General features: G+C 54.7%; 1 protein-coding gene across 5 annotated transcripts in view; it reads right to left on the bottom strand.

Annotated features, from left to right (window-relative positions):
- Positions 1-13,017, bottom strand: part of PLEKHN1 (pleckstrin homology domain containing N1) — a 29,169-nt gene extending 16,152 nt beyond the window's left edge. For 4 of the 5 annotated variants that reach the window (XM_054222745.1, XM_054222750.1, XM_054222748.1 and 1 more), the window contains exons 1-4: positions 10,958-11,721; positions 4,400-4,546; positions 3,953-4,033; positions 1,974-2,061 (exon numbers count right to left, since the gene is read on the bottom strand). In XM_054222745.1, coding sequence (XP_054078720.1) covers positions 1,974-2,061; positions 3,953-4,033; positions 4,400-4,546; positions 10,958-11,140 — 499 coding nt within the window. In that variant the 5' untranslated portion in view covers positions 11,141-11,721. Of the gene's footprint in view, positions 1-1,973; positions 2,062-3,952; positions 4,034-4,399; positions 4,547-10,957; positions 11,722-12,758 lie in introns of those variants that run through there. The other variant, XM_054222746.1, reaches the window with a different exon arrangement.
- Positions 13,018-16,144: the final 3,127 nt, after the last annotated feature.

Genomic DNA, 16,144 nt, shown 5'->3' with positions numbered 1-16,144 from the left:
CTGGAGACACAAAAAAGCTGCCACTTTTGCGGGTGAGGAGGCCGAGGTAACTCAAGGTGCTCAGCAACTTCATCAGCATCAGAGGCTGTGCCAGAGATGGAGCCCAAAGCCAAGGCCATGGCCAGCCGCCATCCCCCTCTCCGTGCCATGGCACCGAGGGCGGCACTGCGCGCTGCCGGGCTTCGTTCTCCCGCTCCACCTCTGCACTTCCAACGATTGTTCCGGCATCTTCCCACGTACCGAACTACCCTAGGAAGTGCAGTTCTGGGGGAACTACTGATGCCACAGGATTTCTCAAGAAAATGGATGGGTGTCTTTTGTGTCTCAGAGTCATGAGACAAGAGACACCCACCCTGACCCCGCGCGGGGCCACGGACAAGTCTCTCATCCCCTCCCTGCCTCGATTTCCCCCCCTCTAGCAGAAAAACAGAACTCCTCCACTCATCTGGCAATCCTAAATATCGCCGCCTCCCTGGTTTCTTTGTGTCCCTGTTGCCTGATACACACAGCACTCTGTCAGAAAGGCTTTGGCTCGTTTTTCCCTAAGCAGGACACAACCCCAACAAAGCTCGAGGCAATTTTCCACCCCACCACGCTCTTGCGTGTTTCAATACAAGCAGAACAAGTCCATCCACCCCAGCGCAGACGCCCCTGACAGGCTATGCCTGGGAGAACTTTTCCTTCGTTTTGCAGACTCCCAAAAAGGGCTGGAGAGCCCTGCCTCATACCGACCACAGCTCAGCAGTCCTCAAAATTAATGGATTGGGTTGTACCAGCTCCTTTTTACAATTTATGTAATTTTTTTTTTTTTGAGTGGCCTTTGCGTAACTTTCTCTCTAACAGAGGACACCAGAGCACACCGACAGTGGGCCGAGGACACAAATGAGCTTTCTTGGCTCTGTATCATTACTGGGTTATGTACTTAGTTCATGCTGTAACGACTACTCTTGAAGGCTTGCGACTGCTGTAATTCAGCAGTGACTAAGCCCAAAGAAGCCTCCGGCCAGGCTGCAGACAGGCTGTCATCCCGGGAAAACTTTTCTAAAGCAAGATCACTCGGAGAAAAGTTTAAAAAAGCTTGTGGAGGCCGGAGTGCTGGTGAGGGAAGAGTTGGTGACGTGACACTGGGTTCTGGTAGCACCAGCCTGGCATTATTGGTGGCGGCAAGTCACCTCTTGGCACTGTTGCCCATCCTGCGTGCCTTGGGCTGTATGCGTGCCTGCTCGGAGTCACTCCCCGGCCTCGGGGACGAGAGACAAGAGGTGGGAGAAGGAGTTTTATTCCACTCCTTCCTTCAAATGTGGCGCACAAAGAGCAAATGAATGGGCAGAGGTGGGAAGTGTCACCAGAAGCACGAACCCGCTGGAGCATGGACCATCCCTCTTCTGCGTTGCCGTTACAGAATCAGAGACTCGCAGAATGGTGGGGGTTGGAAGGGACCTTCAGAGATCATCCCATCCCACCCCCTGCCAGAGCAGGGTCACCCACAGCAGGTGGCACAGGAACGCGTCCAGGCGGGGTTGGAATGTCTCCAGAGACGGAGACTCCCCCACCTCTCTGGGCAGCCTGTGCCAGGGCTCTGCCACCCTCACAGCAAAGAAGTTCCTCCTCGTGTTGAGATGGAACTTCCCATGGTCAAGTTTGTGCCCGTTACCCCTTGTCCTGTCGCTGGGCACCACTGACAAGAGCCTGGCCCCATCCTCCTGACACCCACCCTTTCAGTATTTATAAGCATAAATACTCCAGCCCCTTCCCTGCCTGCAGCCCTGGGCATCACTGCTCAGGTGTTTAGGAGCAGGGAAGCCTTGGAGGGGAAGAAGCAAATGCTGGGAGGAAAAGCTGCGGCTCTCTGCAACCTCTTTTCACAAAGTGGTTCTTCTCTGGGACTAGGTGAGAGCGGGACAAAGAGCGGCAACAGGCGTGATCCATGCACCCTCTCTTCTCCGCGCCAAAGCAAACAAAGAGGCACCAACCTGCAATGCGGAAAGCGTGATCCTCCTGCCCGGTGCTCTTCCCAGTCCCAACTTCACACACATGCAGCTCTTTCAAAGGCAGCAGTCCCTGCGTAAGAAGAACACACCGTTATTTGGGGGGGGGGGGGCAGCCCGCAGGCAGGCTCTGCAATTCGTGCCCCTTTGCTGTAGGAGACTGGAAGTCCAGCCTGGGCACCAGCAGGTTGCTGGGGCTCCTGGTGTTAGACTGCGAAACGCTGCCCCGAGGGGGAACATTTGGGGTTTCGATCCAGCACGCTGCCCAGAGGAAGCAGATTCAGCAGCTCCCCGGGCTCCGTGGGGCCAGTGCTGCGGTCACCAGCTGCCCTGCAGGCAAAACCACGTTCTTTGTATTCCAAGCCTTTCAGTTTTAAGAGAAACCTCAAAAAACCCCCACATTGCTGGTTTAACACAAGCAAGCCAGAAGATGGAAACGACCACGAAGCAAAATCCAGCTGTCCGGTTTCTGTACTCCCGTTCATCAGAGTCCCGCTGTAACGAAGCACGGGGACAGATAACAAATTCTGCTCCCTGTCTTCAGCTTTCTAAACAAGGACTGTAAAAGATGCTAATTGCTGTAATGTCTAAGGGCCAGCACTGGCACGTTAATTCCTTTTTAATTCCTCCAGAATTAATAATCGAAGTAACTGTTTATAAAGCAGATGGGAGATTTTGTAATATTGTTTGCATTCTGACACGTCTCTTCCCAGTTGAAGGCTGGCTTGCTGGGTGACTCGAGATTGTATTGGCGTATTGCATTAACCTCAAGTCACCTGGAAGAAAATAAATCCTTTCTAAAAGGAACAAATCTTACGACCATCTACAAAACAGCCATGCTCAGCTTTAGTTACTCACTCACGTGGAGGGAGAGCACGTTCAGGGCTTCCTTTTTGTTGGGCTGTGACTTTTTTTGGCCGCATGTGCAAAACAGCTGATTGTTCGTAATTTACCAGCATCATCAGGTTAAAAGACTGATGAAGGGTTTGCCAGCGTGATTCCCCAAGCCTGACCTCAGCTTTTTCTTTCCACCCTCTCCCACATGCCGCTTTCTCTTGCCCTGCAGATGAAGAACTCCCCCTTGGTTCAGAAGCCAGGGCCAAGTCCACCGAGGCCAGTGGGATTCGGAGCGACAGGAGCTCTGACCCTTGCCAAGGCACAGCTCTCTCTGCTTGGTGCTCTACACAAAGTCACAGAACCACAGAATCACAGAACAGTGGGCATTGGAAGGGACCTCTGGAGATCATCCCGTCCCACCCCCTGCCAGAGCAGGGTCACCCACAGCAGGTGGCACAGGAACGCATCCAGGCGGGGTTGGAATGTCTCCAGAGACGGAGACTCCCCCACCTCTCTGGGCAGCCTGTGCCAGGGCTCTGCCACCCTCACAGCAAAGAAGTTCCTCCTCGTGTTGAGGTGGAACTTCCCATGGTCAAGTTTGTGCCCGTTACCTCTTGTCCTGTCACTGGGCACCACTGACAAGAGCCTGGCCCCATCCTCCTGACACCCGCCCTTTCAGTATTTATAAGTGTTGATAAGGCCCCCCCTCAGTCGTCTTTTTTCCAGACTGAAGAGACCCAAATCCCTCATCCTTTCTTCATCAGAGAGGTGTTCCAGCCCCCTCAGCATCTTGGTAGCCCTAAGTCCAGGTAGCCTAAACGCCTCATGTCCCTGGTCCTGCCTGCCAGCCCTGCACGAGCCCCTGTCCCACCTCTGTCTGCCCACAGACAAGGACCCAGGCTGGGTCTGGGGTTGTCTGGCTCCAGTCCCTAGGAAGAAATGCTCTCTTCCCCCAGGGGCTTGGCATCCACGGGAAAGGACTTGCGGAGATGGCCTCGAGGAGGCCAGTGGCAGCCCCAGGAGCAGAGCCCCCTGCCCTGTCCCATCCCATCCACCCAGTGCCCCCAGCTTGCCCATATTGCCCGACTCCCCAGTGCTTGCCCCGGCGTGACCGGGAGATGCCCTACCTGGTAGGTGAGTCCGTTGGAGCCCGTAGACTGGAAGTACAGGTAAGACTGGAACAGCTCCAAGAAGCAGTCGTTCACCTCCTGCAGAAAAGACAGGTTTTAGGGTTTATCTCAGGACACCTTCCTCCTCCCCGCTTCCCTCTGCATCTCAGACTGATCTGGGCACAGAAAAGCCCACGGTCGCTCATCCAAGGGCCACCACCACATCCCCGCTGGTGGATCTGCTGCCAGCCTGGCAGCTGAACGTGGAAGCACGGCCCAGGTCCCCACTGGGATGGGAGCCGGTGGATGCCAACCGGTACCCGTGCAGAAGTCCCCGGGCCAACTCAGTAGCCCAAGGAAGTCTCTGTGAGTCACATTTCCCAGAATTATCCTTTACTTCCCAGTCCTGATGGGTGACTCCACGCCTGGGAAGAGAAACACCCACACACAGGTGCCGCAGCTTACCTGGCAGTGCTGGAACTTAAACTTGACCTTGGAGTAATAGATCATTTTGCCCAAATTCCTGACAACCGTTTTCCTTCGTCCCTTCTTGAACAGGCTGGGGAACCTCTGGTCCAAGTTTTCTTTCTGGTTTTCCTGGTTTTGAATACTCTGCACCAAGGATTCAGGAAAAACAAATCAGAGCCGGTGGGAGGTGGGGGGCCTGATGTCTAGAAGAGACATTCCCAGAACATCTTCCCAGAAGGATTTCCTCAGAAAGGTGCCCTGGGCTGTTTGTTGTTGGGTGTCCATGCCAGCGTGGAGCTGGGGTTCCGTTACTGCTGGGGGGCTGTCCTCCCTAGGCAGGGGAGATACTGACCTAAAGGGAGGTTTTCTGGCTTGGGAAAGAGGGTGTGCGGGAGCACATCCTACATTTAGGATCTCCCAACTCCGCGGATGAGCTCCTGCCATCCTAATGAAATGCACTGGAACAAGGACGGATCACGGCGAAGCAAACACTAGGTTCCTCAGCTCTCCCATCTGCTCGGATCCCTCGGTTTCTCCGGGAGGAATCTGGTGTTTCAGGTGCCCAGACACTTTTGAGGACAAGTCCCACAGCCATAAAAGCAGCTGCCAGGCCCTGAGCCATGAAGCTGCTCCACTGTCAGGGCAAAAGGCTAAGGGAAGCCAGCAAGCACAGGGGCTGACGTGAGGAGATAATACTCAGGGCTGGGATCGGGGGGGGGGTCCCTTTTTTCCTGCATTCTGGTTATATGGAAATTCTTCCTTCTGTGCAACGGCATAAACCCACACCCCTACAGCACCCCGCCGCTCACCGTCCCAGGGCTGCAGCTGCGCTACCTAGATGCTGCTGAAATCCCAGGGCTGAAAAGCTCTCCCTGCAGTTTCTCTGGGAAGGACACTTTTATTTCTGGGGGTTGGTTGATTTTCTTGGGGAGAAGAGAAGGGCTGTATCCCTGCGAGGCCACGGACATCACTGTTCCCCCTCCCCAGGTCTACACCCCACCTGCGTATTTGACTCTTAAATATCAGCTTTAGCGTTAGCGCATCACGGACTCTGGGATATTCATGCCCAAGATAAAGAGAATGGAAGGTGGGAGAGGCAAGGTTTGCCCTGCTGCTCGGTCACCAGGCTGTGGCCACCTCGGTGGGATCCACTCCAAGCACTGGTGGCTGCATTTCTCGGGGATGCTTCCAGCGAGGACGTGGCCGGAGCTGGGATGCAGGGTGTCGTGGTGGCTCACCAGGACTCGTACGCTTCTGTCCAAACAGCATTTCCAGGAACGAGCAGGGCTCAGCAGGGATGGAGCAGGCAGTGCTTCCCCGCCGCCCAGCCTGTCTGGCCCGCCTGTGCCCGCTCCCAACGCCCCGTGCCAAGGAGACAGCTGCGTGAGCCCCATGATAAATGAAGAGCCAGCAGAGCTAACCAGATCTGTCTTGCTGGGGCCTCCATGATTCACCCCTCCGGCATGAGATTAACCCTTCTGCTAACCACGCCGGGGACATCGGCAGCGCTCGGGCCAGGGGGGAGATGGGGAACCAGTTCAAGACAGAGGAGGAACTGCTGGGGAGAGTCCAGCGGAGGCTGCCAAGATGCTCAAGGGCCTGGAGCATCTCTTTGCTGGGGAAAGGCTGAGGGACCTGGGGCTGTTCAGCCTGGAGAAGAGCAGACTGAGAGGGGATCCCATCAATGCCCATCAATAGCTACAGGGCGGGGGGCAAGAGGATGGGGCCGGACTCTTCTCAGTGGTGCCCAGCGACAGGACAAGGGGCAACGGGCACAAGCTGGAACATGGGAAATTCTGTCTGAATATGAAGAGGAACTTCTTCACTTTGAGGGTGGCAGAGCCCTGGCACAGGCTGCCCAGAGAGGTGGGGGAGTCTCCGTCTCTGGAGACATTCCAACCCCACCTGGACGCGTTCCTGTGCCACCTGCTGTGGGTGACCCTGCTCTGGCAGGGGGTGGGACGGGGTGATCTCCAGAGGTCCCTTCCAAACCCAAACATTCTGTAATCCTGTTTGAACCAGTAACAGGAACCTAATGCTGTCAGGACCCTTTCACCTGCAAAGCTTGGGGTTCCTTCCAGGGCATCACTGAATTTAGGTAACTCTTTTTGGGACACGCATTAACCCCTTCTCTGCTCAAAGGCTCCCTCCAGCTTTGCCAGCCAGCTCCACGCAGCACCCACCAACACGCACCCAGCTCCTCCCCTGGAGGTGGGAACCTGCTGGCTGCCCATTAATGGTCTCACCGAGAGGCAATTAAGCGTAGGGAAAGATTATGTTTGTGCTACAAGCCGCTGTCAGAACAAAGAGCAACTGATCACCTGACAGCTGTGGCAGCAATAACAAAACACAGCTCGGATAAGGGAGGGGGGAGAGGATAAAGTAATGAAATTACGGATGCAGCGATAAGCAGCAACACCGGCTCCCAGCTGCCTGGGCGATGCTGCTGCCTGGAACGTTGCAGCCAATTTCCCCAGTAATAAATGAGGCCTCAAGAAGCCAAAGCAACCTGAGAGCTGGGAATCCAGCAGTACTTTTGGCAAAGAGCTCAGCCAACCCACCAGCTTCCACAGGGATCCTCTGGGGTTGGGAGGGAAAGGGAGAGCTCCCACCGCCGCTGTTCGAGTGGCAAGAAACAAATTAAATGGAATAGAATCATAGAATGGTTCAGGTTGGAAGGGACCATTAAGATAATCCAGTCTCACCCCCTGCCCTGGGCAGGGACACCTCCCACCAGCCCAGGCTGCTCCAAGCCCCGTCCAACCTGGCCTTGAACCCCTCCAGGGATGGGGCAGCCACAGCTTCTCTGGGCAACCTGGGCCAGGGGCTCACCACCCTCACAGCAAACAACTTCTTCCTGATAACCTCATCTAAATCTCCCCTCTTTCAGTTTAAAACCACTCCCCCTTGTCCTATATCTCCCCTCCCTGATCCAGAGTCCCTCCCCAGCTTTCCTGGAGCCCCTTTAGGGACTGGAAGGGGCTGGAAGGTCTCTCCGGAGCCTTCTCTTCTCCAGGCTGAACCCCCCCAGCTCTCTCAGCCTGTCCTCACAGCAGAGGGGCTCCAGCTCTCGTCTCTGTGCATCCAGCTCCAGCATCTTCATGGCCCTCCCCTGGCCCCGCTCCAACAGATCCATGTCCTTCTTGTGCTGAGGACTCCAGAGCTGGATGCAGTACTGCAGGTGGGGTCTCACCAGAGCGGAGCAGAGGGGCAATACCTCCCTCTCCCAAGCAAGCATCTAGCCAGCCCAGCTTGCAAGGGTTTGCAGCCAGACTGAGAAGACAGCTGGAGTTAGTGGCTAAGCATGGGGGCATCTCCAAGATCAGGGACAAAATGGGATCACGGCACTGAAATCTCCTGCCACCCTTGGAGCAGGTCCTGTCCGCCCATGCCACACCAGTCTTTCAAGCCCAGTCTTATCACTCGTGATCAGGTATTGTGGTTTCACAGGAAGAAATGGGGCTGTTCAGGTCCTTAGTTTTATTTTATTTTTTAGCAGGCAGTTCTCTCATGTCTTTTTTCTAGCAATTTTATGTCCTTCACTGGGGTGCCATGGTTAAAACCCCAAATGAATACAACATTTGCGTATGTGCAAGGAGAACTGCCCTCGCACCTCCACAGGTTCCTGCCCACATCTCCGGAGAGCAGCAGCAACAGGAGGGAGCTGGACATCATTAAATGGCAGGGGGTGGAACTAGATGATCTTTAAGGTCCCTTCCAACCCGAACCATTCTGTCATTCTATGATTCTATGAAATCCAACAGCCAGCACAAGTCCCCGGTGACAGCCCGTTTGTGCTGCGCCAGGGGCAGCACTGACGCCCACCTCCTACCCGCTGCTTTTCATTCTAACACCGGCCAAGACGGTCACAACCGCAATCCCTGAGCTCGTCTCGTTTGTCCATCGGCCATTTCTGTGGTTTCTTTGTCCCTTGCCTGCAGAAGGAGGCTGACGAGCGCTGGCTCAGCCTTTCTCACTCAGAACAAAACCCTTTTGTAAGGCTGGCAGTGGTTCCCATAAATGCCCGAGCATCTCTCTAGGTATAACAGCGATTTCCCAGGGTGTGGAGGACTTGCCTAAACCCACGCTCTGGAGAAAACAGCTCCTGCTGAATCTCCGATGTCTCTGGGCTCAGACCCACAAGTGCATCCCTGCCCTCCCTGGGACAGATTTATTGCCACCGGCATGGCCTGGGTCTGGCCATCCCCTAAAAAGCAGCACTGGGAACCCCCTGATGTCCTGTCAGGGTTGGGGACCAGAGCTGTCACAGCCTCTGCCATGAGCATCACTTATCTCCCAGGCCCGTGCACTCCCCAAAACCACAGGGATGCCTCAGCGTGCAGCCAAAATGAGAGGGAACCAGCATTTCCCACTCCTCTGGAGCCCTCCCCAGCCAGCCGTCTGCTCCCCTGGCTGGGCTGGGCTGGTGGCAAGCGCCTTCCTGCCCCAGCCCCAGCCCCATCAGCCCGGATCCCGTTAGCTCAGCTATCCCGCTGCGTCTGACGCAGTCCAGATCATCGGAAACCTGGTTTCTCTCAGGGTTCGGGGAAGCAGCGGGACTCTCGCAGCGCCAGTGCCCTGACATGTTCTTTCGCTCTCTCCCGGTCTCGGATGCCTCATCCTACAGGTAGAGCAAGTTAATAATTAACCCGCCTCAGCCCCTGCAGACCCCAGTGACTCCCGGCTGAATCACTAACCCCGGCAGCAGGAAGAGCTCAGCCTTGCGAGGCTGGTGCCCTGGGGCTCCCAAAGCTGCTGTTTAATGATAAAAGAAGCAAATGAGAAGCACCGCTCTTCTGCCACATCCTCCCCCCTCACTCTGCTAAGGCTTTGCAGGAGCCGTAACTGGGAAGCGTGGGAAATGGGGCAGAAGGCACCGGCTTTGTGTGACCGCTGCCCGTGGCTGGGTCCAGAAGGGACCTGGTTTTCAGGAATGTCACTTGCCCCAGTCCCAAACCGCCTGCCGTGGCCAGAGGTCTGGCCACCCGATCTCCTCCGAGATTGCATCCGGAGAGTCCCGGGCTGATGGCTCCTCTCTAACCTGGCCCTGCAGCAGCTGATCACCTCCCGCCCTCAGAGGTGTTTCTCCCGAAAAGACGGGAGTGGGAAAGGGGCTAAGCCAAGGCTTTCTCCAGGCCACACAAGAAGCTTGCGGCTGAGCAGGCAGTTTGAATCCCATCTGCCCCAGGCAAGGGTAACATCTAAACAACTGCTCCACCCTCCTTCCCTCCCTGAAGAGATCCCTCACTCTCTCGTGCTCCTGAATGAATAATCTCTCCGTGACCTTTGTTTTGTCAGTCCGCAGGACTCATTTTCCAGGATCCGCTAACATGACAGCTCCCCCTGCTTCCCCAGGGGAGGCATCCAGGATCTATCTGGGACCTGGTCCCGTCAAGTGCTGCCCAACCCTTCTGGAGGGACGTGCCCAATACTCTCATTCACAAATAACGGGCAGGACTGTGAAACAGCCCCAGTTCTGCTGTGCTTCCCACCTCTTAGACTTCAGGATACGTTCTCCAAGAGAGAGGACGGCACTCACCCACGGCCACCTCACGAGCCAGGAGTAGGACCCCAGTCCTGCTCCTTTCTCAGGCTCACACGAGGAAAAGCCAAGGCCCTTTGGGTTGGAAAGGGCCAACCTGGGAGCAGCTGAAGGGAAAGGGACTGCGGGGTCCCTGCTTGTGGGGAGCAGACGTTTGAATCTCTGCAGCAACCCAAAGTACACGAGCAGGGCTGCTGACAACTGGGTCCTGCAATACACCAAGCCCTTGACCAGCACCTCGTCCCCAGGGAAATACAGCCAGCCAGCAGCCAGAAACCCAAGAGATAATGTCCTGCCGCTGATATGACCCGTCGAGCTGTGAGTCTCTGCCTCGGCTTCCCTTTGGCCCATATCCGCAGAGCCTACTTGCCACACAGTGGGGCAGATGCACGCACAGTACAGCCCAACAAGCCCCGAGACTGGGTCCCCATCCCTGGCCCACCCAAAGGGACCCGCGCAAACGTAGTGGGGCTCATGGTTTCACCTCGGCTTTCCCTCCGCAGTGCTGGGAAATGGGCCATATGGCCACAAGGCTGGTACATGCCTGGGACAGACCTGCCCTTCCTGATTACCTTCCCAAGGCTTCTTGCTAGCACGCTGCCTGCTCTGTCTCATTCCAGCGTGGGAATGAATCATCCTACCTTTGAATGCTCGCTCGCTCGCTCTCATTTTCCCTTCCTTCCCAGGCTACCCAGAAACAAAAGAACCGATGGCAAAGGGGCTGTGTGAGATATTCCCACCATGCCGCCTGCTTTGCTCTCAGCGCGACCCTCCCACCCTGTCACAAATTTGGGCTAATGGCAGGTCCCCTCGACACCCGCGTGGGGACCCTGCAGCACAGCGAAGGCCACGGGGCTCATCCCTCCCTGGGCTGCGGATGGGACCTCCATCTCCTTGAGACAGACCTGCTGCTACCCCCAGAGCCAGACCCATTGTCCCTCTTACGTCCTTGGGGTGGGTGGGAAAAATCTCTGGGAGGAGTGGGGAAGGGGGTTGGATGTGTTTGTACTTGCCTTTCCTGGAATATACTGCAGGATTTTGTCTGTGGTCGTATCTCTCTCCTGCCCTCCTTCTATACCAAAAAAGCTGGGCAGTTTTTTCTTGCCATTTTGCCTACAGAGGGGAGAAAAAAACAAAAACAAAAACAAAACCAAAAACAAAACCACGCATGCAAACAAAGATCTAGGCTGATGCATCGTGAATTCTGCCCAGAAATAAGGAAGCCAGAAAGCTAAGTAAGCAATTTGTCACGGGCTTTCTAATCATCCCAGCAGAGCAAAGGGCTGATCAACAGCCTGGGAGAATCGTAATGGGGTTTGTGCTGCACTTGTTGATGTTTCTTTGCTTTTTTACATGCCTTTGCATAACCAAACGATCAGCTGGGCTCATCTGTGTCTCCAAATCCGCGGAAGGACCAGATGTTCCATTGCAAAATACAAAGACCAAATCCAGCCCTGACAACTAGTCCAAAGCCCCTGGAGTGGCGATGCATATGCACACGTACACAACGTATATTCACAAACAGGTTTTATTTCTACCTTTGTGGGTTTCCTCTCCCTTTCCTTCCACTCCCAGCAAGGCCCCCAGGTTCTCCTTGCGCGCACACCACTAACGAGCAGTTCCCGATGCCGTTTAAGCAGCGCTGGGACTGCTTTGGTGGGATTTCCCGGCGGTTGCTCTCTCTTTCAACCAGATTGCAGCCTGTAGTTCAGCAGAAACCCGGCTTATCTCCACGGAGAGCCAGGAGCGTGGGAAGCCGGGATTCCGTGGGCACAGGAGGTGCTCTGTGGCTCGGCTGCTCCCCTGCAGCTACCTGATGGCCCCCCTCCAGGGTCCAAATTCCCCAACCGATCCCCTCTCTTTTACCCCACAGGAGCTCCACAGGCTCCTAGAGGTTTGCTCCCAATTTCTGGCAGCACAGGAGACCAAGGGGATGGTTTCAGCGTCTCCTCTGGTTTAGAAACCCCCTCAGCCTGGCGGAGTTTATGGGGTTTGCCTCAAAGCCCAACACGTATGTCGAACCCAAGGTAGATGAGGAGTCACCCTGCTTCCCGACAGAGCTCCTGTCCAGCCCAGAACGCTCAGGATGGGGAGGGCTCTGCTTTGTGGGTGCTTAGGTACCGGCAGCAGCGCTGTGACACGCTGATGGGAGCACGGGCCATGGGAAAAGCAGGGCACAGGGTCATATTTTGTCCTATTTTGGGACAGGCATCCATCGCTGGGGTACCAGAACGCTGCCCTGGCCAGCCCAGCACCAAAGTCCCCCGAGGATTTTACAGGCATTTTCTCTTGCGTCTTCCTTTCAGGTTACAAAGGCAGGGCAAATATTATTGGGCAGAATGTTGGGATTTGGGGCTTTCTCTCTCAAGTGGGAAGAGTGTGAATGCTGTTTTTTCACAACACAGCACCGCAACTCCGGGTGTCACGAATAAAAAAAAAAAAAAAAAAAAAAAGTTGCAGGTGAACACAAGGAGTGTCAGGCGTTCTGCACCTTGCCCTGCCTGTCCCACAGAGAGGAGTTTTAATTTTCAAAGCGAAATGAAATAAATCGCCTTTCTCCTGGGGGCGGCGTCTCTGGGATACTCTGCCGGCAGAGATCTAGGATTCCTTCCCAGGCACTTGTGGGGAGCCGATCGCGTTTAGCACCCCGTAAAACCATGCAAAAGCCCGATTCTGCCAAGCACGTAAAATAACTCCTGGGTTTCCTGAGCTGGGGCTCAGCTGCCAGCCCAGTCCTGCGTGGTGCATCGCACGGGGGGGAAAGCCGGCAGGGAACTGGAAAGGCAGCCCAAAGGAAAAGCAAGCATTACTTACTCTTTCTTCAGCGAAGGCTTCCTTCTGAAAGAGCTTCTGAGCCGCCCAGGTGCCTGAGGAACACAAGTTATGTTCCCCATGCCGGCAGCGACTGGAAGCGCCCGGGAGCAGCGGGGAGGTTTGCGTGTGTGTGTGTCACCCAGACGCTCCCCTTCCGCTCGCCGTGACTCGGGCGGGTGTGGGCTGCGGGCGGCTTTCGGCCGAGGTTCCCTTCTCCTGCTCCTGCCCCTTCTCCTTCTTTCTCCTCCTGCTCCTGCCCCTTCTCCTTCTCCTCCTGCCCCTCTCCCCCCGCCCCGTCGGGGCTGGCAGAGCCGGCGCTGGGAGGAGCGAGCCAGGTGAGAGGCAGCGGGCCCCGGAGGGGGCAGGCAGGGCAGGGCAGGCAGGGCAGGCAGGGCAGAAGAGACAGGGCGGCAGCCTCTGCCCCCCACAGCATCCCCCAGACAGGCAGGAGGGCTCCCCAGTGAGCCACGGGATCCCAGCCGCCCCCCTCCGACAGCTTCTCTCTTCGCCCATTCTCATATTAATAAGCATTTCAAGCTTGGGGGATTTCTCAATTAACAAAACGGTGCCCCCAAGGTGGGCGAATCCGGCCTTAGACCTCATTTTCCCTGTAATTAAGAACTCAGAATTAACAACCCGGCGGTGCTTCGCTCGCCGCGGCGCGCTAACGTTTCTTCCCAGCAAACAGGACGAAGCCGGAGCCCCGGGGAAACACGCCTGGAGCGTTTTTATTTTTCTTTTTCCCCAAAAGGAAATCGATCACTGTTCAGTTCAGGGGGAAGGAAAAAAAGGACACGGGAAGATAATATTGGTGATTATTGTTTAAGTGTTCTCCCAGGTGTTCAAAAAGGCAGCACTCAGAGCAGTTGTATTAGTTAAAAAGAACCAGCGTGGATTAGAGGTGAAGAAAATAATACAAAAATATAACAAATTTACAGGGGAAAGCTAGAATATATCAAAATCTAGGGATTGTGGAAAATTGATAAAGGAAGAAAAATCCAAAAGGAGAAGCGTGATCAATGAAACTAAAGGGATATTTATAGAAGAAATGCTTTTAAAGGAGGCAAACCAAAAATTCCTGACCATGGTATGAGTCCTTTACTGTGTGGAAACAGAAATAATCATAGTGAGTAGTTGATGATAATACAGCAGAATTAATATTTCTGTTCTGTCTATTGAAAAAAAACCAGTATAGTCATAAGAAACGACAAACCCCTTTTCATTCCACGGTCCTGCAGGTGGCTGTTAAAAAGGAAACACAGAACTTTGATGCTCGGGATCGGAAGGTCCAGAGAATTCATATCCAAGAGTTTTACAAGACCTGAACCACAAAGGGCTTGGATCGCTGCTGTTCATTTGCAGGAAGTCTTGCAGGACCGTGGGATTTGCAAAGAACTTGCATAAATTAATAGGGATTTCCACGGGTAAAGATGACCATCCCGGTAATTATGGGTTTGTCAGTTGACACTGATTCCGAGGAAAATGATGTAACAGCTGTTAGGGAGTTTGATTAACTTTAAGAATTAAAGGAGGGGAATATAATGAATACAAATCAACTCAGGGTTATGGAAATTAGATCTTGTCAAGCTAATTTAATCGCTACCACATTTGAAAAAAAAAGAAATAATCAGGTTTAGTTAATATAAATAATAGTACGAAATTACTATAAAGCGCGTGATGTGACACGTCTTCGCAACTTTCTAGTAAGACTCCGAAAGGCTGCAGAGGGTGTAAGACCCACCGATCCATCACAGATCGGCCAGCCACGGAGAGGCGACAGCAACTGTGCACCAGGACTGACTGTTGTCTGCGAAGAGGGTTTCTGCCGGCTGCTCCAGGGAGCATTTTTGCCTCCAGACCGTTTCCAGTGACAGTCCAGCAGCTCCATCTTGCTACGGTAGCAGAGAGGCTACAGGGATGCAAGAGGCTGGAAGCGGCTGCACGGGGAAGGGACCTGTGACAACCGGCTGGCAGCGAGGTGACAAGAAGAGACGCAGAGAAAGTGAGGCTGGGGAGGTTGAACCTGGGAACACGGCATGCATTTTTAACGGGAAAGGTTATTTCTTACCGGAACAGCTCCCAGAGGACTGTGATGGCTTCTTCAACAAGGGATTTTTAAAACCAGGAGAGGATGTTTTCCTGGAAAACCTGTTTGAATCAAACTGGGATTTGCTACGTGAGGTCTTACGGACACCCCGGGTGTGTTGGACTCCCTCTGTTTGCATCTGCCTTGTCTTGGAACTGAAGTCACCCTGCAGTCTCAAAACCAACACATCCCTAAAGCGGTAACTGTGGTCAGGCAACATTTGCCCGGAGAGTGTGGCTGATAACAAACGTGCCATAAAGTTTCTCAAATGCCTCCACATCTTTGACCTTTAAAAAACAGCCTCTTTATCCCCCTCCCCTTTCTGCGGTGTAAGCCATTAACCCTTCACAGCCAAGCAAAGCAACAGGACACCCCTCCAGGGGCCCCCTGTGAAAAACTCCGTAATTTTTATGGCAGGGCACTTCTGCCGGCTCCGCTCTCCCTGCACAGCTGTGACACGACTACCCAACAGCAGCGCCACATCCCAGCGCCTCCTGGCAGAGACCGAAAATGACAGTGAACAGCAACAACTGGGGTTTATTCAGGAAAAGTACGATTCCTCTTAAGATCCGTGGCTAACGCGCTCAGCACTGTGACCAGAAATACGCCGTTCCTCCAACAGGTTTGTTCTAAATAAAACCTTACAGCTCAAAATAGGGATAAAACTGCCTCTCTCCTGCTGTTATTGCAGGTCCTACAAATATGCATCGTCTTGCTCACTGGGACACCGGTGACACCACCCTGAGTGGCAGGGCCGGGTGCGAGCGGTGGCTGCGGACAGGACCCTCTCTCCGGGTGCTGGGGACACAGGCTCGGCAGGGACACCACTCTCCGGACCCCCATGGCTCTGCTTCCAGGAGGGCCTGCCTTGGGCAGGGAAGCGGTTAGGCTCCAGACTTTGGAAAGACTTTTACAGCGTGGTAGTGATTTATACAAGCCCGAAACAGAAGCAAGAGGCTGGAGAGCAGCGAGAAAGAGGACACGGCGGGGCTACGGCCAAGTCTGGCGTGCCGGCTGTACAGCATCGCGGCTCAGCTGCAGGGCTGGAGTACACACGCATGGGAAAGTTCCCTTTCAGGCCCCATGGGACATCGCCATGCAGCTTCTCATTGCTCTTTTCACCCCCTGCACTCCCACAGCCCATGAAATGGGTTTAGGATTCCCCCCCTCCTCCCCAGGCCGCAGTGAGTGGCAGCAGCTCGTGAAGGGGGATCTCTGGTGCGGAGCGTGAGGAATGGGGCCAAGCAGCTCTGCCTGCCCCCAGGCAGCTCCTGCCCCCAGGCAAGATGTGTGTGGCAGC

This window comes from Rissa tridactyla, chromosome 16 (genome assembly GCF_028500815.1).
Source record: "Rissa tridactyla isolate bRisTri1 chromosome 16, bRisTri1.patW.cur.20221130, whole genome shotgun sequence".
NCBI classification, from domain to species: Eukaryota; Metazoa; Chordata; class Aves; order Charadriiformes; family Laridae; genus Rissa; species Rissa tridactyla.
This window is presented reverse-complemented; position numbering and strand designations above follow the sequence as displayed.